At 58.3% G+C, this 22,568-nt stretch overlaps 4 protein-coding genes across 7 annotated transcripts in view; 2 read left to right on the top strand and 2 right to left on the bottom strand.

Annotated features, from left to right (window-relative positions):
* Positions 1-351: 351 nt before the first annotated feature.
* On the bottom strand, positions 352-3,545 carry MRPS12 (mitochondrial ribosomal protein S12). Of its 2 annotated transcripts, XM_025854312.2 has the most exons (4): positions 3,400-3,545; positions 3,210-3,301; positions 2,823-2,890; positions 352-1,052 (listed from the first exon to the last, which is right to left on the bottom strand). In XM_025854312.2, exons 3-4 carry the CDS (start codon positions 2,869-2,871, stop codon positions 682-684), a joined length of 420 nt encoding a protein of 139 aa, XP_025710097.1. In that variant the 5' UTR covers positions 2,872-2,890; positions 3,210-3,301; positions 3,400-3,545; the 3' UTR covers positions 352-681. The 2 variants fall into 2 exon arrangements, with proteins under 2 accessions (XP_025710097.1, XP_025710098.1); XM_025854313.2 differs by lacking the exons at positions 3,210-3,301; positions 3,400-3,545 and adding an exon at positions 3,137-3,177.
* SARS2 (seryl-tRNA synthetase 2, mitochondrial) lies at positions 3,499-13,069 on the top strand. 2 transcript variants are annotated; one of them, XM_073885119.1, is made up of 17 exons: positions 3,499-3,765; positions 6,521-6,616; positions 8,001-8,032; positions 8,159-8,249; positions 8,649-8,708; positions 8,790-8,844; positions 9,337-9,400; positions 9,601-9,706; positions 10,379-10,426; positions 10,657-10,765; positions 11,077-11,122; positions 11,207-11,294; positions 11,377-11,486; positions 12,033-12,126; positions 12,228-12,320; positions 12,443-12,508; positions 12,595-13,069. In XM_073885119.1, exons 1-17 carry the CDS (start codon positions 3,499-3,501, stop codon positions 12,736-12,738), a joined length of 1,569 nt encoding a protein of 522 aa, XP_073741220.1. In that variant the 3' UTR covers positions 12,739-13,069. The 2 variants fall into 2 exon arrangements, with proteins under 2 accessions (XP_073741220.1, XP_025710094.1); XM_025854309.2 differs by lacking the exon at positions 8,159-8,249 and having other exon boundaries at positions 8,001-8,030; positions 8,568-8,708.
* Positions 13,070-13,181: 112 nt separating this feature from the next.
* Positions 13,182-16,976, top strand: CCER2 (coiled-coil glutamate rich protein 2). 2 transcript variants are annotated; one of them, XM_025854314.2, is made up of 5 exons: positions 13,182-14,758; positions 15,027-15,067; positions 15,218-15,305; positions 15,631-16,007; positions 16,656-16,976. In XM_025854314.2, the coding sequence occupies exons 1-5, from the start codon at positions 14,683-14,685 to the stop codon at positions 16,743-16,745; spliced, it is 672 nt and encodes a 223-aa protein (XP_025710099.1). In that variant the 5' UTR covers positions 13,182-14,682; the 3' UTR covers positions 16,746-16,976. The 2 variants fall into 2 exon arrangements, with proteins under 2 accessions (XP_025710099.1, XP_073741224.1); XM_073885123.1 differs by having other exon boundaries at positions 15,027-15,305.
* Positions 16,977-17,069: 93 nt separating this feature from the next.
* Positions 17,070-22,568, bottom strand: part of NFKBIB (NFKB inhibitor beta) — a 9,363-nt gene continuing 3,864 nt past the window's right edge. The window contains exons 2-6 of the mRNA XM_025854310.2: positions 19,722-19,827; positions 19,309-19,642; positions 18,291-18,379; positions 17,941-18,201; positions 17,070-17,219 (exon numbers count right to left, since the gene is read on the bottom strand). Of these exons, the coding sequence (XP_025710095.1) occupies positions 17,124-17,219; positions 17,941-18,201; positions 18,291-18,379; positions 19,309-19,642; positions 19,722-19,827 (886 nt within the window). The 3' untranslated portion in view covers positions 17,070-17,123. The remainder of the gene's footprint in view (positions 17,220-17,940; positions 18,202-18,290; positions 18,380-19,308; positions 19,643-19,721; positions 19,828-22,568) is intronic.

Raw genomic sequence — 22,568 nt, forward strand, 5'->3', positions numbered from 1 at the left:
TAACCTAGAGCAGCAGCTCCCAGGCAGGCAGCAGCGCATGCCCTCCGAGCCTTTCAACACCCCTTCCACAGATAAGAAAGCCTGACAGCCGGGCTGTCCTTGCCCAGATCCTGGGCCTGCGGGAAAGGGAAATGGGCCTCAGTGCTGCCTACCTGACTCCAGAGCTTCCCACGGAGTAGCCACCTGCAGGTGTTCTGCACTTAGAGCATTGAATTTCATCTTCACAAACCCAACAAGGAGGATACTATGAGTGGAGCTGTTTTCTGGAGGAAACCAAGGCCCATCGGGAATCTCTGTGGCTAATACCACGCAGTGGGCAAATACTGTGCAGGAGGGTTCACACAACAACCGTGGGGGGCAGAGGGGTCTGTGTGTTTATTGCAACCCCTTCGCAGCAGATGGCAGTACAGGGCCCTATCCCGGCAGAAGAGATCCCCCGAGCCCATGCTCTATACATGGAAGCCCATGCTGTATACATGTACACAGAGGGGTGCTTTTACTAATCCACACCCAGAACCCCGGTGGGCAAGTAGTGTTCCAGTTGGAAGAGGCGAAGCCAGGATTTGCACCCAGGACCAGGTGCTTCCAGAGCTGGAAGAGCTTCCCAAGGATACTGCAGGCACCCAGAGAGGAAGGTTCTGGTTCTTGGTGAACCCCAGCCCGCCAAGGTGGCCCTGGCGGTCACTTCTTCTTCTGCACGTGGCCGCAGTCATACTTGCCACGCACAACAGTGAGCTTCACGCCAGGCAGGTCCTGGGTGCGGCCGCCCTGCACCAACACGACATGGTGCTCCTGCAGGCTGTGGCCCTCTCCGGGGATGAAGCACACGGCCTCTCGGCCAGTGCTGAGCCGCACGCGGCAGCACTTGCGGTTGGCCGAGTTGGGTTTCTTGGGCTTTCGGATGAACGTGCGCAACACTACTCCCTTCAGCTGCGGCCGGCCGGCCGTGGGGCCCAGAGGTGGAGACGGCCACTTCGGAAGCCCTCGGCGGTGCATCTGGTTCAGGGTGGCCATGGGGCGGCTGGCCTGGAGCTGGGAGGCCAGGGCTAGGCCTGGAGACACACAACCGGGAGGGTGGGGGCGGGGGGGGGAGGTGTTATCCCAGTGAAAGCGTTACGTGTTCTGGGCATGGTTCCAAGCATGTGTTTGTTTCCGTCTGGGGGTAGTCACAAATAAGAGTAATATCATCTACTGGGCAACCATCACCTGTCAGGTTCTATTTTAAACAATTAATGTGGATTAGCTCCTTTTATTGTGCAAGGAAGGGACTGACTTTAATGCTGTTTAAAAATAATAAAAGCGATTAGATTCACATCGTGTCCTGGACTGTTCTATGCACTGTACCTACGTGAACTCATGCCATCTCCACAGCAACCCAATGGGGTGTTTCAGGGAGGTGTCCCTCCTCCTGCCCGTCGTCATAACCACTTCCAACCCCCATGAGCAGATGATGTCAGCCAAACTTTGATACAGACCCTTTCCTCCCTCCTCCACTGCATCCACTCTGGTCCTGTCCAGCCTCGTCTATTGAGCCCTACTTCTCCCTCCTCCGACAGTCTGGTCCCCACATGCAGCCAGAGGGACCCTGTGGACACCTTGGCCAGATCATGCCCCCCCTTGCCCAGAGCCCTCCCTCCTGCAGTGCCATCTCACTCAGGACAAAGCCAAAGTCCTTTCTGTGGCCCATGAAGCCCCAGGTGATCTGGCCCCATTACTCCCCTGACCTCATCTCCCTACTTGCCCCCTTACTCATCCTGCTCCAGCTGTGTCCCCAGACACACCAACAGAAAAGGGAGCAGTGTGGCTGCAGTGGACTAAGAAGAAAGCCAGGTAGGGGAGGGAATATACTTCCAAGGCAAACTGATGATTTGTTCATGGATAGGATGTAAGAAGATGCCACCATAACTGGATTCTCTTCAGCAAACATTCACTGAGCACCTACTGTCTTGGCCCCAGTCATGGAGGCACAACCGTGATAGAGACAGCCCTGGGCATACCCTCTTGGAGCTCCCAGTTCAGGGCTTTAGGTTCATCCTTTTCCTGTCACTAGCACGGATGCCCTTTTACACCCAAACTTTACACTCTCTCCCTATCCAGGGCAGGTCCTGGCCCTACTCTCCATTTCCACGTCTCCTTATGGGTCAAGTTACAGCAGAATCCTCAAAGGGGGTGAGACATTGCTAGAAGCCCTTTCCTAGTGGTATGCCCTTGAGCAAGACTCCGTTTCTCAGTGCTTCAGTGTCCTCACTGTATCAGAGGCACCAGAACCGCACCTCCTCCTTGAGTACGGTGTATGAGAGGCTACGGTGAGAGATGCATGTCAAACTACCCAGAGTTCCCGGGCAGGTCGCAAGCCTGTCATGTGATCCTTGGTGAGTGGCAACCAGAAAGTGCTTAATAAAAGTCTGCAGAGTGGCCATGAGAAGCATCTGATGTCTGTCGAGCCCATAGGGACATAAATAAAGCATCCCTCTCCGTGCATGGCACACACCAGGATCTTGAAAAATATCAGCTGAAGGAACGAGCTAAACCCTTTGCTTGGATGTCTCACCCAGGGGAGGTTATTTACTAAGTATTTGCTGAAGAAATCAGTAATTGACCCAAACTCCTGGTACCCACCTGACGACGTATAGTCGCCCCCAATGCAAAGACTTCCCACCCCTTGCCCTTGCTGCCCGAGCTCCGCTAAAATCTACCATGCATCCGTGCATCCCTAATTTAAAACCCCGATTTCCCCCCCGGGGCTGCGGCAGAGGCGCCCAAGTCCCAGAGGGGATAACCCTCGTCCAGCTGCGTGTCTGCAGCTCAAGCCCCCAACTTACCATAACTTAGGGACGTGTTCAGGCCACGGAGAAGGCCGGACCAGGACATCCCGCCGCCTGCAGGGTCCCTGTGTTAGGGGATGAGAGAATCAGGAAGGAAGAGGGAAAAGTGGCCGTAGCCGGGGAAGGGCCCCAATTCTCCCCATCCCGTCCTCGGAGCCTTCGGATTAAACCCAAGGAATTTCCTGACCGTCGAACCACAACCCCTCACGCTGCTGACAGAAATTCCCTCCGTAAATTTAGTTTCGCTCTGAGTAGGCTCTCGGTCACCCAGCAACCTCTCCCGCCCCCCCGCCACCCCTCCCCCTGCACACAGGAGGAGAAGGGAAACTGAGGAAAAGGCCGGGGAGATTTGAAGAACCCGAGGAGTCCAACAACTTCACCGACCCTAGCAGGGTCCGCAGGCACGCTGAACGGGCTTCTAGCCACTTCCGGAGGCCATCCCAGCCGGGATTGGCTGGATCTGCCGCTCGTGTACCCTGAAGGGGCGGGACACAAATGACGATTGGTCAACGACAGAGTCAATCTCAGTCAATTTTTCTGGTCGGCCTGTATTTGAGGCACGCGAGGGGCTCACCCGGTCCAGGGTCTGATTGGCAGGGCGGCTGCTTTGCAATTGGTCTAAACGCGGAGTGGGCGGGACAAAGGATGCGTGGCTCCTTGTCCTCTGTCGAAGATGGCTGCGTCCATGGCGCGGCGCTTGTGGCCTTTGGTGGCTGCTCGGGGTCTTCGGCCCCGGAGAAGCTGTGTCTGCAGCCGTAGCCCAAGGAGAACTTTTGCCACGGAGAGACAAGGCCGGAACCTCCTGTACGAGCACGCGCGCGAGGGCTACAGCGCGCTCCCTCAGCTGGACATGGAGTCGCTGTGCGCATGCCCGGAAGAGGCCGCGCGCGCCCTGCGGCTCCGCAAGGGGGAGCTGCGGCCGGAAGACCTGCCCGCGATCGTGAGTGCGCTTGCGTGGGCCATTAGCTGCGGGGCCGAACTGGGCTCGCAAGATACTCTCCAGCAGGGGGCGAACCCATTACGGGAATTTGCGTTCCTACCCAAGTTTAGCCAACATGTTGTGCTTGGTCCGCGTGCGGGTGCCAGTTATCCACGGAGTGCTAGGGCCCTACTATCTACACACCCATTATGCGCCTGTTCCATAAAGCGTGCTGCGTACCTGCTTTGCGCTTAGGAACTTACTACCTGCCAATGTCCTCTGGGCTCCAACCTCATGCCAGGCTTAAGACGACAAAAGAAAATGGGGGAAGGGGGAAGAACATGGGGGACAGGGATGTGAATCAGACGAGGGTGGAAGGGTTTGCCTTTGGAGAGTAAGAGGTGGAGACCTGCCGCTGCCCCACGGGTAGCAGGGTAGATGGGGTTAGCTAATGAATGAAAGGTTCTACTGAACGGTTATTTAAAGAGCATCTACTCTGTCTCAGGTGTTGAGAATAAGTTGGTAAGTAATACAGTACTACATGCTAGGGACCGAGAACCCAGTCACCATATTGCTAGATCTTGCTGAGGTGCTGAGGATGGTCCTGTTCTAAGTGCTCTGTCCATATTTGCCTCGTTTCAGTTTCACAACCACCATATGAGGTAGGTGCCATTATTGCCCCCATTTTATCAGAGGAGAAACTAAGGCTCAGAAAAACTAATTAAAAAGGGTGGCGGTTCCTCAAAAAATTAAACATGGAATTACCCTATGATCCCGCAATCCCACTTCCGGGTATATACCCCAAAGAACTGAAAGCAGGGACTTGAACAGATATTTGTATACCCACGTTCGTAGCAGCAGTACTTACAGTAGCCAAAAGATGGAAGGCACCCCGGTGCCCATAGATGGATGAATAGGTAAACAAAATGTAGTATATATGTACAGGGGCTGGGGGGAGCAAGGAATGGGAAGAAAATGTCTAATGGGTATAGAGTTTCAGTTTGGGAAGATAAAGGTCTGGAGATGGACAGTGGGGATGGCTGCACAGCAGTGTGAAGGTACTTAATGCCCCTGAACTTACACTTAAAAATCGTTAAAATGGCAAATTTTACGTGTATTTTACCACAGCCTTTTATTTTTTTTAAGATTTTATTTATTTAATTGACGGAGAGAGAGAGAGAGAGAGAGAGAGACAGCATGAGAGGGAACACAAGCAGGGGGAGTGGGAGAGGGAGAAGCAGGCTTCCCGCTGAGCAGGGAGCCCGATGCGGGGCTCGATCCCAGGACCCTGGGATCATGACCTGAGCCGAAGGCAGTCGCTTAACCGACTGAGCCACCTAGACGCCCTTCTTTCTTTATTTTTAAAAAAGATTTTATTAATTCATTAGAGCAAAAGAGAGAGCGCACGTGCGTGTGCGCATGAGCGGGGGAGGGGGACAAGGGGCAGAGGGAAAGGGAGGAGCAGACTCCCTGCAGAACACAGAGCCTGACACAGGGCTCGATCCCAGGACCCTGCGAACACGACCGGAGCCAAAGTCAGACGCTTAACCGACTGAGCCACCCAGGCGCCCCTACCACAGCCTTTTAAAGTGCTGGTTTAGAGATCCTAAATTATTTATAACCTACTAATGGATCACATCCCAAAGCTTGAAAAAACACATCTTTAGGGTGTGAAGTGTGAAGAGAAGTATGGCACGTGGCTTTCTGGGCAATAACAAAGCACGTGAATTGTTCCTCGGAGCCCGGGGAAGCTATGGGTGCTTTCAGGCGGGAGAGGGCTTGTGTGAGAACTCTGGCTGGCGGAGGTGAGCCTGCAGGCTGGGAGGCTGGCGCAGGGGTCCTGGCGGGAGAGGACAGGCTCTGGATGGGGGCAGGAGTCGGGATGGGAGGAGGACAGGCTTGACAGATGTCCCTGAGGCAGAAGGGTCAGGACATGGTGCCTGGCCACAGGGCCGGGGTGGGGAATGGGAGTTCTCGGGGCTGTGCCTAAGGAGGAAGAGCAGATCTGGGGGGAGAGATGCCTGTCCTCGAGTCACTCTTGCACAGCGTGAGCATGAAGTGTCCAGGAGACATCCAGGGGGAGCCGCCTTGTGGCCTGTTCTCCCCTTGCTGCTTCCGGCCCCTAGGAGGGAGGACGGTGTTGTTTGCGCCATTTGGTCAAAGGGAGAACCACAGCCGGAGGGGTCCGAGGGGTTTGCCCAGGGATGTGGGCTCACAGAGGGACCTCACAGCCGTAGGGATGCCCATGAACAAGAGCCGAGCCTGCCTTGTGGGAGGGCAGAGTGGTTTGGCGCGGCGGCCCCAGAGGACGGCTGCCTCTCTCTTCTGCGAGACTCCGAGGTGAGCACCGGGCGGGGCCTCAGCTCCATGCCCCTCGGCACCTGGGTCCTTTCACCTTCTTGCTCCGCATCCCTCAGGATGTTGTCCGGTTTGGCTCTCCTCCCAGTCCGTCATCCGGTCCAAGGGGACTGCGAGACAGAAAGTCCAACATGGGGGCTTATCTTTAAGGAAGTGACCCGAGTCACACTGCCACTTCTGCTCATGTCCACTGGTTGAACTTGGACACGGGAGTGCACGCAGCTGTGAGGGAGGCTGGGAAATGCGTCTTCATTCTGGGCAGCCACGGGCTTCACGTCAGGGAGCTCTAGTGTGGGGTGGGGGGTGAAGGAAGGGGGACTGGCCACTGGGGTCCAGGTGGCCAGAGGCCGAGGCTGCAGGGAGAAGGGGCAGGACACAGTGGCCACTTCACGCCTTTCCCTCCTGTGTCCACCCCCAGATCTCCACATGGCAGGAGCTGAGGCAGCTGCGGGAGCAGATCCGGAGTCTGGAGGAGGAGAAGGAGGCTGTGGCTGAGGCAATACGGGCCCTGCTGGTGAGCATGGGGGTCCTAGGTGGGTGGAGCTTCACCCTCCTGATTCGACCTCAGTTTCCCCTCTCACAGTCCACGGTGGCTGGCGTAGTACCCACATCTCTTTGTATGATGCCACCGGAGGCAGAAAACGGGACTTTTCTGGGGCTTGCATGCCCTTTCTCAAGAGCAGGGAGACCTTTCCCGAAGCATCCAGCAGAGTCCCCTCATGCCTCTTGGGCCCAGACGCCCCACACCCACACCTGTCATCAGCAGGAGGGCCGGAGTTACTGCAGCAGGCTTAGGGCTCCTTGAGGGGCAGCCCCCCAGCTCAGCCCACGTTCCCTGAACTACAGGCTGCCCAGGGAGGGTGAACTGAGTCAGGTGTCTGCGGGACTGGAGGACGGAGGGCAAAGAGTCTTGGGTTGGACAGCCAATAGCATCTGCCACGGGGGGCGGAAAAGTCGTCATAAAATCAACAGCAGACGTTTACATAAGCAGTCACTGTGTGCCAGGTATTGTTCCAGGTGCAGCCCTCACAACGCAGGGAGATGGGGACAGTCCAAACCCAACTTACAGCTGATGACACGGGGGCCCCAGGAGGTTAAAAATGTGCCTCCGTGTCACAGCCAGAAAGTTGGGGCAGGATTCGCACCCAGGCATTCAGGCTGCTTTCCACCACTCCACTCGAAGGCCAGTTGCAAGGCTAGTTACATCTCCCGGTGACCCTACTACAGAGGTGCCAGGCCCCGGGCGACATGCGTCACAGGCGGGCAGCCAGTGCAGACAACAGAAGTGATGACAGCGTTCAGTGAGTGCTAACCCATCTTTCCAGGGAAGCCATGCACCAACCCTGCTGGGGAGCTCCTATGAGCCCATTTCACAGATGGGCATACCGAGGCTCAGAGAAGAGACGAGAGTTCTCCAAGGACACACAGCTTGGAGGCACCCCGCATTCAGACTCCAGTCTAGCCTGCTTTCCCCTCTGCTGCTCCAGATCGTAGAAGGTCACAAGTCCACAGATTTTACCTCTCCAAGTCTCGGTTTTGTCATTTACGAAATGGGGAGCACAGCGAGGCCCGCTTCATGGAGTAGGTTATGGAGAGAGAGGATGGTGTGAGAGCCCTCTGCGGAGACAGGCATGAGGTAGCTCCCGGTCAGCAGAGCTGCAGGTGTGATTACTGTCCGTTATCTTGCCTCCTCCCGGCTGTACTGAGAGAGAAACTGAGGCACAGAGTGGCGGAACGTCTGTCCGGCCAGGCATCTGCAGAGCAAGGAATTCAGAACCCCTTCCCCACCCCCACCCCACACTCCCTGGCTCTGTTTGACCTTTCACCCCTCCATTTTTCCCACTTCCCAGGCCCCAACTTCAGGAACCTAATCACCCTCCCTGTCTCTCTTCCACCAGGTAAACCAGGACGACGGTCAAGTACAGCAGGTACTACAGAGGGTTGATGCACATCCCTAGTGGGAGCGGGCAGGTGCCACATGAGTCCTGATTCCTACAGTGTGACCAAAGACAACAAACAGGACTGTTGACCCAAGTGAATCTATTGATTCATGAGACAGGCTGGCTCCGGGTCCTGGCTCCATATTTGGTTCTGCTTTCTTCTCGTTCCCAGACCAACTTTCTCCTCTTAGAGAAAGGGGAGCCAGGGTGGCGCGCAAAGGGGGCCACTTCCCTGACAGCTGCACCCGTAGTCCCAGGGCTGGGGTCATGTGCCTGTCTTTGAGCCTGTCACTGTGGCCAAGGCCATGGAATGTTCTGGTAGGCCAGGCCTGAGTCATGACCCTCTGGACATGCCACATGGTGGTGAGGTGAGGGGAGGGAATTTCCCAAAAGGAAATTCAGAATGTCGGGCCAAAGAGACAATGAGTGTCCGCCACAGAGGTTCTGCCAGCAAGGCTCGAGGTCAAACTGGTTTGAGGGACCCCTGCCCTTTCCTGGGCTGACCCCACCCACCCCCGCCCCCAGGACCCCCAATATCAGAGCCTGCGGGCACATGGCCGGGAGATCCGCAAGCAGCTCATGGTCCTGTACCCCAAGGAGACCCAGCTCGAGGAGCAGTTCTTCCTGCAGGCGCTGAGGCTGCCCAACCAGACCCACCCGGATGTGGTGAGCACCGTGCTGGGCCGAGGAGGGCCCGGGGGCCCACCTGGGACCACCTCCCCCATGACTCCCGCTGTCTCTCTGCAGCCCACTGGGGACGAGAGCCAGGCCCGAGTGCTGCACGTGGTCGGAGACAAGCCAGGTGGGCCACCCCCCAGGCTGGGGTGGGGATCCCCGGGGTCTGGGATGCAGCTGGACCCTGTAAAAGGTCTGTGCGCCCCTCGCCCGGCCTTCCTTCCTGTCTGTGTGTGCACGGTAGTCTGTCCCTGCCCCACTTTGGCCCCTGCTTCCCTTGGGTTTTCCTCCCTGACTCTGGTCTGGCTCTGGCTCTCTGTCCCCTTCCCGCTTTCTCGCTTCTTCCTAATGTTCTCTTCCCTTGCCCGCTCTCTCCTTTTCCACCTCTGCTTCCTGTGTCTCTCTCCACCTCCCTCCCCCTTTGCCAGGCCCGTCTCTGCTGCCACCCCATTCCCTTTCTCTCCCTGCCTCCCGCGCCCTTCCGCTCCTCTCCCCCCCTTCCCTCGGTCTCCCTCTGTCTTATTGCCGCTCATCCCCACTGGCTCTCTAATCCTCTCTCTGTCCCTGTTGCACGTCTCTCCCCCCAACCCTTACCCCACCGCTTTTCATCCTGGTCCAGCTTTCTCCTTCCCACCCCGGGGCCACCTGGAAATCGCCGAGAAACTCGACATCATCCGTCAGAAGTAAGTGCCACCCACCGTCCCCACCCCAGCAGCTGGCTCAGCAGCGGGTGGGGAGCCCCAGGGCCTCACCCCGCATGAATGTTTGATGCCCGGTCCCCCGCCTGGCAGCTGGCCTCTGCCCTGGGGTGCAGAAGAGCCCCCCTCATCCCCCATCAGCCCCGGCCCACACACACCCGCCTATCTGCCCATCTGTCTCCCAGGCGCCTGTCGCACGTGTCCGGCCACCGCTCCTACTACCTCCGTGGGGCTGGGGCCCTCCTGCAGCACGGCCTGGTCAACTTCACACTCAACAAGCTCATCCACCGGGTATGGGCCAGTCTGGGAGGGCTGCCTGGAAGGGGATGGGGGGGTGCATGGACGCTGACTCAGAAGGCTCAAGGTGGGGAGGTTGCGGGGGGGGGTCACCTCTGCTCTAGTCACTGTTTACAGGGCTTTACACATATTATTGACACGTTTCGTTCCTAGAGCAGCGCTGGGAGGTAGGTGCCATTATTATCCCCACTTCAGAGATGGAGAAATGAAGGCCTGGAGAGGCTGTGACTAGCCCAGGATCTCATGGCTGCTGCCTGGGGCTGGCCCTAGAGCCTGAGCTCGTCACCTCCCCACCTGCCTCTAGCAGAAAGGGAGCGTCGGGGAAATGTGGTGTTGCTGAACCGCGAGGGCTTGGCAGAGGCTGGAGGTGTGGGGCGTGGGCAGCAGTGAGGGACCCGGACATTTCCTGAGGGCACTGGGGAGCCACAGAAAGCTTTCACTACACCTCCCGCTACCCTGTGTCACTGAACTGAGCGAGGAAACTGTGAAGCCCCAGCAGAGAGGGCCCCAGAGCCAGCTCCGAGCCCACCGCTCAGGCCTTCCTCAGTTTCCTCTGAGGTGGAGCGGGCTTTGTGGCCCACTCTGCAGTGCTGCTGCTTCCGGTTTGAGCTTGGGGCCGGGTGGGAGTCCTGGCTGAGCTCCTCACCACCCCCCTCTTCTTCGCAGGGCTTCACTCCCATGACAGTGCCAGACCTTCTCCGAGGAGCTGTGTTTGTGAGTGCTCTCCACGCCCGGCTGTGTGCCAGTTCTGGGGACCCCAGGCGTGAAGAACAGCCTGTCTCGCCCAGCAGAGACCGCCCTGGGACTGGGTTGAGGGCGTCGGGCCAGAACAAGGAGGCCAGGGCAATTCCAGAAGCTTCCTGGGGAGGAGCGGGGGTTGTGACTGCAAAATGGAGGCCGAGGGCCTCTGTGCCCTGACCTCTGTGGCTTGGCCTCCTCCCCAGGAAGGCTGTGGGATGACACCAAATGCCAACCCATCCCAGATTTACAACATCGACCCCTCCCGCTTTGAAGACCTTAACCTGGCTGGGACAGCAGAGGTGGGGCTTGCAGGTAAGCACCTGCCTGGGGGCAACAGCAGGGGTGAGGATACCTCCAGCATCCTCAGAGCAGCAGGGATTGTAGGGGGACAACCAGGAGCATCCTAGGGATGACAGCTGCCTGCCGAGAATGTTCCAGTGACCCCAGGGCCAACATGTACGGTTGTGTAGGTTGTTTACTGCACAACAGCCCAGTGAGGATCCAGCTACTGCCCTCCCGTGAGGTTGTGTCCGCCAGAGGGGACGCCTTTTCTAATTCTCACAGAGGTTTCCTATGGATGGGTGGCACCCCTGCTGACCCATCCTGTTCCCCTCTTCTCCCAGGCTACTTCATGGACCACTCCGTGGCCTTCAGGGACCTGCCCATCAGGTGATGTTCAGTTCCTTTAGAGCTTGTCCCCACCCGTGACATTCCCTCTCCCCTCCCTGACACCACCTCCCCTGCCCCCCCCAGGATGGTTTGTTCCAGTACCTGCTACCGGGCTGAGACAGACACAGGGAAGGAGCCATGGGGACTGTATCGAGTACACCACTTCACCAAGGTTGGTGTAGCCGGGACTGGGGAGGAGGGCCACTCCAGTGACCCAGGGCCTCCTGACTCCTGTGCCCGCTGCACTGCCCCAGGTGGAGATGTTTGGGGTGACAGGCCCGGGGCTGGAGCAGAGCTCACAGCTGCTGGAGGAGTTCCTGTTCCTGCAGATGGAGATCTTGACGGAGCTGGGCCTGCACTTCCGGTGCGGAGAAGGGTGGGGGTGCGGGAGGAGGGACAGGCTGGCTAGGTACTCCCTCATCGTGAACAGCCTCACCACCCCCATCCTCCCCACCCCCTTTTCCCGTATTAGGAATGTCTACAGGGTGTGTGTCTGTCAGGCTGTAAAATCCCGTGTAGGACCATAGGATGGGGCCCGCAGCCTAAGCAGCACAGGGCGCTCCAGTGTGGAGGCCCAGGCCCCTTCCCTCTCCTAGCTCCCATCCCTCGGTGCCGCCCCATCCCCCATCTGCACTTCACCCCAGGCAGAGTGGAGGTGGGGGCACACCCCTTCCCTTTCAGGCAGCCCCACGCCCCCCCTCCCCAAGCCCTGTCCGTCACAGGCTTCCAGAGAGGCCTGGCGATGTGGGCTTTCTCCTTGGGGACCCATTACAAACCGGGGGTGCTGACAGTGGCCCATGCTTTCTCCTCCCCACCCTCCTCTCCATCCGCTTCTCTTCCACCACCCCCCCTGCCACTGCCTCCACCTCTCACCCGCTGACCTTCACCATGACCTTCTCTTCTGCGGCAGCGTCCTGGACATGCCCACCCAGGAACTGGGCCTTCCCGCCTACCGCAAGTTTGATATCGAGGCCTGGATGCCAGGCCGCGGCCGCTTCGGCGAGGTGAGCCCCCGGTGCGGTGGGGACGCCTGTTGGGAACAGGGGACGGGACCCCCTACCCCCCCACAGCTGATCCTCTCAGCTTGCCCCACCCCCTCACCCAGGTAACCAGCGCGTCCAACTGCACGGACTTCCAGAGCCGCCGGCTACATATCATGTTCCAGAAGGAGGCTGGGGAGCTACAGTTCGCCCACACGGTGAGCGCCCGCACCCCCCTCCCACCCGCCCCAGAGCCTCCACCCGCCTAGGCCCACGCCACCTCAGCCTCTCCCAGGCCAGCGGAGGTCATCATGTGGACGCGAGCATGCCTCTCTCCCAGGTGAACGCCACGGCCTGCGCCATCCCCCGCCTCCTCATCGCCCTCCTGGAGAGCAATCAGCAAGAGGTGAGGCGGGCGAGGATCGAACTCGGGGAGGCAGAGTGTGCAGGCCTGGGGCAGTGGCAGCAACCTGAGGCCTGCTTTGTCCCCAGGATGGCTCGGTCCTCGTGCCCCCTGCCCTCCAGCCCTACCTGGGCACCGATCGGATCACGGCCCCCACCCACATGCCTCTCCAATACATCGGCCCCAACCAGCCCCAGAAGCCCAGGCGCCCGGGCCGGCCTGTTTCGAGCTGAGAACTCACCCTCATCAGTCAGCAGGGCTGTGGCCGCTTCCTGGAGCTCGGGGGACCCCGGAAGCCCGGGACCTATTTTCCTGAGCAGAGTCCTGACATCTGCATTCCTCGTGTCGGCTCTGTCCCTGGGCCCCTTCCCTACTTCCCCAGAATCAGCCAGTGACCCCGTCACCACTGACGGTCCCAGCCTGCACCAGAAAGCAGGACATCTGGGGACTTGAAGGTTGTAGGGATGAGGGGAGGAGAAGAAGAAGCCTCCAACCCTCCTTCCTCCTTCCTCCTTCCCTCCCTCAGTACTTAGCAGGAAGTCCCCAATAAATGGTCAGAACCAAGGCCTTTGTGGATCTGTGAGCCAGGCGGAGGACCCTGGCCGACTCGCTGGGCATGCTGGGCAGCTGGGCAGAGGTGCTAAATCATCCCAGGGGCTGTGGCTGGAGGGACCGTGGCCACAACCCCCAGAGCACATGGAGGGCAGCTTGGGGGCCACCGCCGGAACTAAGAGCATGCCAAGTCCTCTCCCCTTGCTCTAGAACAGGGGGCACCTTGCACTGACCCTCACCCCTCCACCCCCCGCGGCAGGGAGGGGTCCAGGAGACAGCATAGCCTCAGCAAAGCCAGAACTCGCTCTGCCCCTCGCCGTGCCCGTCCAGTGACCCTCAGCTCCTCTCACGCCTGTGGCAGTCTTTCCTGCAGCAGAGCCTGGCCATTCCTCCTTCAGAATATCTCCAGAAGCCACCCTTACTCTCTCCTCCCTGGTCCCGTTCACCGGGACTGACGAGCCTCTTCACTGCCTCCCGGCTCCTTGGGCCCCCATACGAAGCCAGAGCGACCCTGTGGACGCCCGGGTCAGGTCATGTCCCTCCCCTGCTCGGAGCCCTCACGTTGCTCCATCTCACTCGGGAAAGGACAGAGTGGTCCCCAGGATCCACAGAGCCCCACGTGATCCGCCCCCCGCCTTCCTCCTCAACCCGCCTCTTGTGTCTCTTGCTCTGGGGCTGGCCGTTCGAACCCTGCAGACTCATTCTCGACTCAGACCTTTGCCCTCGCTGGTCCCTTCCCTGGCTACGCTTTCCCTTCATCCTGCATGATTGCCTCCATTTTATCACTCGGGCCTTGGTGCAAATACCCTCTTCCGAGAGGACTTCCCTGACCGGCCAGAGTAAAAGCCCCCAGTGCTCATGTGATGCGGGAGTCTGGGGTCATTTCCCCTTTTTCCTGACGCATAATTGAGTATTGCGTCAGCCCCTTCTCAAATGTGTGCTCCAAGAGCACAGGGAAGTGTGTCCGCTGCTGGAGCCCCGGGCTTTGTAAGAGGGCTGGGCATAGAGTAGGTGGTCAATAAAAATTCCCAGCCGCAAGGGGCTGGGACCTGCGTAGTTCCCAGTGCCCAGTGCTGTCTAAATGACCTGCACTCAGCTGCCACCACGCCTTACCTGTGGAGTCGCAGCCGCCGGCCCCATTTCACAAAGGATGAAACCAACCCTAGAGAGTCCCGGCAGTTTTCCCCGGGCCGCACGGCTGTTGGTAGTGGAACTGGGATGACCTCCTAAACAAGAGGTTTAGGGGACCCAAATTTTGAGATGAGGAAATGGCCAAAGAGAAGGAGTTGCTGTTGCCTGAGGTCTATGCAATTCACTGCTGTTGGATTCGAACCCCGGTCAGCTTCCCAGTGCAGCCTTAAAGCTCATCAGACTGTGTGTGTTTGGGGGACGCACCCTCCCTCTATGCAGGCACTCAGGGGCCATTAGTTGGAGGGGAGCGGGTGCAAGACGTGGGTCCCCATGAATAATTGAGGGTCTCCGGCAGGTGGCCGCCCCGCAGCTGTCACCCCGCCGTGGGCGGGGAAGGGGCGGTAGTGATGTCACGTTCTCCCCTGTGGGGCCACGGGCGCGGGTTATAAGCAGCTGCCGCGCCGCGCCGAGCACCCTGGTCGGGACGCTCCACCATGCAGCACCGCGGGCCCCCCTCCGTGTTGCTGTTGCTGCCGCTGGCCCTGCTGCTGGTGCTGCTGCTGGGGGCGGGTGAGTGCCGGAAACTGGAGAGGGAGCGTCTGCGGCCAGCTCGGGGACCAGGGACTCGAGGGACCAGGGGCGGGAACGGTGCACCCAGGGGGGTCAGACTAGAGACTTCGCGGGCTGAGCTTCCAGGTGGGGACGGTACACCTGGAAGGTAGGCTCGGGGAGGGGACAGGTGAGTAAAGGGATGCATCTTGGAGCTGGGATCAGCACCGAGGACAGCACCCGGTGTGGGATGGGGGTGTCTGAGCCCAGCACCCATCTTCCTCCACAGCCACCGCTGCTCCCTTGGCACCAAGACCCTCCAAGGAAGAGGTGAGGAGTGCGGACCCCTTGCCCTGCCCCACCTCCCCCGCACCCTGGCCCTCTCTGACCAGCCTGCACGATCATCTCTCCACACCCCTAACTGCTCTCATTGCCCGCTCTGCCCTGCCCTCAACCTCCCCTCTGACCCTTGACCCCCAGCTGACCCGCTGTCTGGCCGAGGTGGTCACAGAAGTGCTGACACTGGGCCAGGCCCAGAGAAGCCCCTGCACAGCTCTCCTCCACACAGGTAAGCAGGGCCCAGGCCCCAGTTCCTCTTGGGAGCCCCCACCCACCCAGGGTTTCAGTCAGGGTTTCCTGGAGGAAGGGGTGTCTCCTCCCAGAGCCCCCTTGCCTGCGTTGGCACAGCACTGCGCAGTGTCCAGCCTGGCCTCCAGCTCCACCCTTGGGGTTCCCTGCAGAGGGAGGGGCAGAAAATGTCCCCCAGACCTGAGCCTCCTCTCCCAGTTTTGGGCAGCCCCCCCCCCGTGGGACCTCGGGCAGACCCCAGAACTCCCCCCAGGTCTCGGTTTCCCGATTTGCCGCCCAGAGAGCATCCTCTGTCTTTCCGCCAGAGATGTGTGAGACAGAGCCCTGTGGCTGTGCGTCCACCAAAGAGAAGGGCCTACTGGTTGGGGAGTTCCGGAAGCAAGAGGCTGGGAAGACGGGGCCCAGCCAGGAAGTGAGGGAAGAGGAAGAGGAAGCAGCGGAGAGGGCCCCCAAGTCTGAGGTGCGGCCACAGACCATCCAGGAGCAGCTGCACAGCCGCCTCCGCCAGGAGGAGGAGGCGGAGGAGAAGGGCATGCGGCTGCTCGGCGGGGGCCGCAGCCTGCGGCACGGGGCCCAGGGGGGCGGAGAGGGGGAGCACGAGCACTCACCGCACCACCACCGCCACCAGCAGCCAGAAGCCGAGCCCAAGCAGGAGGAGAAGGAAGAGGCTCCAGAGAGGGAGGTGAGCGGAGGAGGCGGTGGGCAAGTGGGGTGGACCAAATGGCCGGTGGGTTACGACCAAACATGTACCAGCGTTGGGCCGTAAACAGCCAAGATCCACCACAAATGGATCATAGTGACCAGGACTGACACCGGGACGAGGCAGCAGCGTCTGCTGGACCGAGATGCTCAGGCTGGCTGAGATGACAGTAACCAAGACGGCCCCGAGTGTGGCAGAGAAGGGTCTGAGTTAGCCCCCCCTGTGCTCTGTAAGCAGCCGTCTGGCCACATGGGAAGGGGCTGCTGTGCTTGGTTCACCGGACTAGAGATGGACACCACTGCTGAGTCGTGGGAAGTGGGATGATGTCCCCACGGTTGGTGGCAGTGGCCAAAACAGCCAGCACGTCACAAAGGGGTCATGGCATCCAAGTTGGGCACCTTTCCGAGTCCTCTCTGCTGCTGATGGCTAGGCAGTCAACACGGACCGCACTGCTGGTTGCACTGGCCAACGTAACTCTTTCACTGCGGCCCCCTTCGCGGTCCATGGGGACCAGGATGACCACTGCTGGCTGCCGTTGTGCAAAGTGACACGGCCCACATTCACGGGTGACCACTGGGGTGGCCCACCTTTGAAGGTGGGTGCTGACCAGCCCATTTGTGATCCCACCAGGAGCACGACATGGAGCGGCTGGAGCACGTGAGAGAGGAGCTAAAGAAGGCAACGGAGATGCTGGGGGAGGAGGTCAGGAGAGAGGGATGACCCCCGGCCTCACGTCCTCCTTCCCGACACACCCTATGGCTGAGGACTATGGACCCCCCCAAACAGCCCACTCCATTCCCCAACCTGCAGGAACGGGAAGAAGGGTGGGCCGTGCGACCGGGCCCGGGGCTGAGTCTGAGTTGGGTAGAGGGGCTGGGCTCACACTGACTCAGGGCACACCCGGCCTCCCGCGTCACCCACTCCAACCCTTCGGTGTGAATAAAGCACAGAGAAAACCACGGAGGCTTGTGTGGCACTTGATCTTGGAGGGACAGGGACCCAGGAATAAACTGGAGGACCGCAAAGGTGACCGTCAGTCTAGTCTCTGGTCGTCAGAACTGGGATTTTATTAAACTGGAAACTCTATTAACAATTAGGTCAGACGGGGTCATCAGGGAGAGGTTTTGAGGCTGGGGTGGGAGGTAGCCGGTTTTGGCTCCGGCCACTGTGGACCACGATGTCGTCGTATTCATCCTGGGGGCAGAGGGGGGCAGGCACAGGGGATCAGGCGGCTGTCCCCTTGCTGGCCATCCAGCTTCCTCCACCCACCCCAGCAACTGGGGCCTTCCTGGAAGCCCAAGTCCCCCCACTCAAATCCCCTGCTCCTAGTTTGCCAACCACCACGTTCAAGGTCACCCATGGTCTCCTGCCGCCGGCCACTGCTCGGGCTCCAGCCCTGTTGCTTCGCCACCGCCTCTGGGGTCTCCCTCCTCTGCCCCCTCCCTCCGCCTCTACCCAGACTCCTCACCCCTGCCCCCCAACCTCGTCCCCTGCCCAAGGGATCGTCTCTGCCGCCTGGGTTCCCCAACACGACCTCCTCACTGCTGGCTAAGGTCTTTCCCCACTGTTGCCAGGGTTGGAATCACTGCTGCCCGAGGTCGGCTTCCCACCGCCTGAGTTCTCCAACTCTTGCTCAGCGCAGTCACTGCCTACGCTGTCAACCACTGCCATTACCGGTCACTCCGCCTGAGCTCCCCCTCTGCTCAAGCCCCACTCCCCGCGTTCTCGCCGCCAGCCCTGTCCAGGTCTCCCCGGACGGCTGCCTGACAGCCCTGGCACCGCTGCCTGAGTTCTCTGATCGCAGCGGCCCAAGGTCGGTCTCACTCCGCTGCCTAACTTCTCTTCTCCCCCCTTCCCACCAGCCTGTTCACCCCGACCCCCCAGCTGGGCCGCCCGGTCTTTCCTCCTGACTCACGCCCTCGTCCCCGCTGTCACTGTCGCTACTGCTGCTGCAGGGGCCTGGCCTGTCATCCTCGTCCTCAGGCTCAGGGGCTCCATGTGCACGGAGAAGGCGGACGAGGATGGGGTTGGGCCGGAGCGTGGCGCTGCCCAGTGGGGTGCGGCCCCCGTACATGCGGGCAGCGGGGTCGGCACCTGCCCTCAGGAGGAGCTCCAGCACATCGGCGGCTTGGGCCTCCACTGCCAAGTGCAGGGGGCTCCGGCCACACGTGGGCTCCTGCAAGGAGCAGCACAGAGGTCAAGGAGGCCCTGCCCCACTCTGGGGGGCAACCCTCCCTGCCACGCCTTCTCCCTAGGGCAGCTCACCGGTTTGTTGAGGTCTGCTCCGGCCTCCCGGAGCAGCCGGACCATCTCTGCATCTTTGTGGATGACGGCCACGTGAAGTGGGGTATGGCCTGCAGATAGAGTGACTGGTGTCAGGCGATGGGGGTGAGGGGCCTGGGCCCCAAATGCCAATAGGGGAGGGCTTCGTGGCCTGAGGGGACTGAGTTTGGGGTCCAGCTCCTGAATTCCTGGGTAAGTCAAAGACGCAACTGCACCCCCAGTGCCTAAGTCTTGGTGGTCTGGAACTTGCTGGCGGTGCCAACGCCTGGCTTGTGGAATGTCTGGGGCTTATGGGTGAAGAGCCTGGGGGCTTTGGACACGGCCCGGATCTTGGGACTGGGAGACTGAGTCTCTGGTCTTTATCTCACAAAGGACCTGGACCCCAGATTCCTGGATCCTGAGTAGTTGAAGGGCCCATGACCTTGCGGGGGTGGGGCTGGGCCCTGAACACTGGGTCCTGGGTGATCTTGGTCCCTCTGTGGAAGGGGCTAGGTCCAGGTAGTTGCGCTTAGGGGTCGGGGAGCTGAGACTCAGATGCCAGGGCCCTGGGTAGCTGGGCTCTTTTTTCCCATGTGGCCTGGCTGGGGCTGCCCCTGAACCCAGTGTCAATCTCTGGGAATCCGGGCCTTGAGTCCCCTTGTCCTGGGCAGACTAGGACCTGTGGTTTTGGCAGGAGGCGGTGAGGTCTGGGGTGAGCTGTGCCTTCCACCTGGGGAACCTGGGCCCAACAATGGGATCTTAGTAGTTCTAGGCCTGTGGGTGACAGGTCTGCGTCCCACGCGGTCTCGGGCCTCCACGTGGTCCGGGTCCTGAATCCCACATGACCAATTCTCAGTAATCTGGGGCCTCAGTGGGAGCCCTTCCCCATGCCTGGGGTCCCTGAAGCCTCAGTGTTATTTCCCAAGGGGCTGGGTCTTGAGTCAGGAGAACCGAGCCCAGAGCCCAGTGCTTTCACTCTGCCCAGGAGCCCAGGCCTGCCCAGTGACTGGGAAACCCTCACCCTCATAGTTCTCAGCCTCCAGCTGCAGCTTCCAACCCTCCTCACTCTCTTCATCTTCCTTCTCCGAGTCGGCTTCGGGGTACAAGGCAACAGGCGGGTGGCTGGCTTCAGAGATGCGCTCAGGGCCCTGAGCGAGGTAGGTGTTGGGGGCTCCCCTGGTGCACCGGGGACGAGGCTGGAGTAGCACACGAGCGCAGGCATGTGCCCTCATGCGGCAGGCCAGGTGCAGCGCCGTGTGGCCCCCACGTTCCGCCACATGCAACCCGGCACCCGCCGTGTACAACTTCTCCACTGCGGAGGCCTCCCCCAGGATGGCTGCCAGGTGAAGGGCTGTCTGCAGGAGCAGAGGGCAGGGGTTAGTGGTTGCACTGAGAACCCAGCCCCAAGCCCCATACTGGCCCTGGGTGGCTCACCTGGCCCAGGTCATTCTGCAGGTCCAGGTACTCAGTGCCAGCCGCGAAGCCTAGGAGGAAATCCAGGAAGGGCTCATGCTGATGAATCACTGCCAAGTGCAGTGCCCTGAAGACAAAGACAGGGAGCAGAGGACAGAGGTTAAGGACCCCCGGGGGGCCTGGCCGGCACAGTCTGTTAAGTGTCCTACTCTTGGTTTCGGCTCAGGTTGTGATCTCAGGATAGTGAGATTGAGCCCCATGTCAGGCTCTGTGCTCAGCGCAGCGTCTGCTTGCGTTTCTCTCTCCCTCTCCTTCTGCACTCCCCGACTCGTGCTCTCTCTCTCTCTCTCTCTCAAATAAATAAATAAATCTTAAAAAAAAAAAAAAAGTCAAGTATTCCTGTATTCCTTCATTCAACAAACATAGCAAACAAACACCTACTGTGTGCTAGGCCCCGTGACCACAGGAATCTAGGAGGGTCAGGTCAGAGTTAATTCAGCGAATTTGGTCAGTTGGTGTTTATTAAGTAGGACTTCTACTTCCTCCCAAGATGACATAACAGGGACCAGATTCTCCTCCCCTCTGAATCAACCAAAATAAATCAGACAAACTATAGTATAGGAAACAACAGTTTTCAGGATATTGGTCCTCATGCAACGAACGACAGCAATCCCTGAGAGACAGGGCACATAGTGAGGTGAGACCTTTGATTGATTGCCACACTTCCTGGTCTTGAGAGAAGACATGGCACAGACAGGGCGAACCCAGGCAGGGCCCTGGCACACTGCATATGAGGTGAGACGGAGCTGAGTCTGGGGACAGCAAGGCAGGGGGTGTCCTGGGACAGAGAACCCAAGAGACCTGAACGGGGAAAGACCCTAGAGATCTGCAGAGGGGCCTCTCAAGTATTCAGAAGACTGATCAGTATAGGGATGTGAAGAAACTACCCCAGTCTGGGGAAGAAACCATCGGAACAGATTAAGGAAATATGCCCATTGCTCACAGGGGTCCAGGAATAGCACCTGTTGCCACCAGTCAGACGAGGAAAAACCCCTAATTCACAGGACATTGGGTAGAAGACTCTGGAAGGTCTTACCTCAATAGTGGGGAACAATAAGCCCTAGATAGAGCACTGGTCAGGACCCACCTAACAAATCATAAAAGCAAGACCCCAAAGGACCAAACTACTTACAAGTAGTTTAACTGCAGCCCAAAACAACACTCAAGAATATTTATAGGAAGGGGTGCCTGGGTGGCTCAGTCGTTGAGCATCTGCCTTCGGCTCAGGTCATGATCCCAGGGTCCTGGGATCGAGCCCCGCATCGGGCTCCCTGCTCTGCAGGAAGCCTGCTTCTTCCTCCCCCACCCCCCCTGCTTGTGTTCCTTCTCTCGCTGTGTCTCTCTCTGTCAAATAAATAAATAAAATCTTTAAAAAAGAAAAAAAAAGAATATTTATAGGAATACACAACTGGCCAGCCTAACAAGGTAAAATTCACAATGTTTGGCATTTAATCAAAGATTATCAGGTAGGCAAACAAGCAGGAAAACAAGATCCGTAATGAGAATACTCAATCAGTTAAAACTGACCCTGAAATGACCCAGATGTTGGAATCAGCAAACATGAACATTAAAAGAGTTCATTATAAGTGAATCTCATACATTCCAAAAGTTAAGTAGAGACAAGACAAATCAAACTCCTAGAGATAAAAACTGCAGCATCTGAAATGAAAAATACACTGGATGGAATTAGCAACAGATTAAACAATACAGAAGAAAAGATTAGTGAACTTGAAGACTGTGCAATAGGAACTATTTAGAATGAAACAAGACAAGGAGAATATTTTTCTTTATTTTTAAGTAATCTCCACACCCAATGTGGGGCTTGAACTCACGACCCCAAGATCAAGAGTTGCATGGTCCACTGACTAAGCCAGCGAGGCATCCCCAAAGAGAGTATTTTAAAATGAAAAGAATAGGGTGCCTGGGTGGCTCAGTTGGTTAAGCGGCTGCCTTCAGCTCAGGTCATGATCCTGGAGTCCCAGGATGGAGTCCCACATCGGGCTCCCTGCTCAGCAGGGAGTCTGCTTCTCCCTCTGACCCTCCCCCCTCTCATGTGCTCTCTCTCTCTATCTCTATCTCATTCTCTCTCTCAAATAAATAAATAAAATCTTTAAAAAAATAAAATAAAATGAAAAGAACAGGGGCGCCTGGGTGGCTCAGTCCTTAAGCGTCTGCCTTCGGCTCAGGTCATGATCCCAGCATCCTGGGATCGAGCCCCACATCAGGCTCCCTGCTCAGCAGGAAGCCTGCTTCTCCCTCTCCCACTCCCCCTGCTCGTATTCCCTCTCTCGCTCTCTCTCTGTCAAATAAATACATAAAAAATCTTAAAAAAAAAAAAGAAATGAAAAGAACATCAGAGAGCTATGGGACAATTTCAAGCAGCCTGATAATATTTGAAACTTAAGTCTCTAAACGAGGGATAGAAAAAATATTTGAAGAAATAATGTCTGGAAAATTTTCTAAATCAGATGAAAGCTATAAACTCACAGATCCAAGAAGTTCAGTGACTTCCAAGAACAAAAAATGTTAAGAAAACTATGCCAAGCCCCAACATAAAAATCCTGTTCAAAACCAATGATAAAGACAAAAATCTCAGGGGCACCTGGGTGGCTCAGTCAGTTAAGTGTCTGACTCTTGGTTTCAGCTCAGGTCATGATCTCAGGATCATGAGATCGAGCCCCGAGTCAGGCTCCTCTCTCAGCATGGAGTCTGCTTGAGATTCTCTGCCACTCCCCTGCACTTGCTCGCTTGCTCTCTCTCTAAAATAAGTAAGATCTTGGGCGCCTGGGTGGCTCAGTTGGTTAAGCG

Source organism: Callorhinus ursinus, unplaced genomic scaffold (genome assembly GCF_003265705.2).
Source record: "Callorhinus ursinus isolate GAN/ISIS: 27379988/994484 unplaced genomic scaffold, GSC_fseal_2.0 scaffold61, whole genome shotgun sequence".
In the NCBI taxonomy this organism is placed as follows: Eukaryota; Metazoa; Chordata; class Mammalia; order Carnivora; family Otariidae; genus Callorhinus; species Callorhinus ursinus.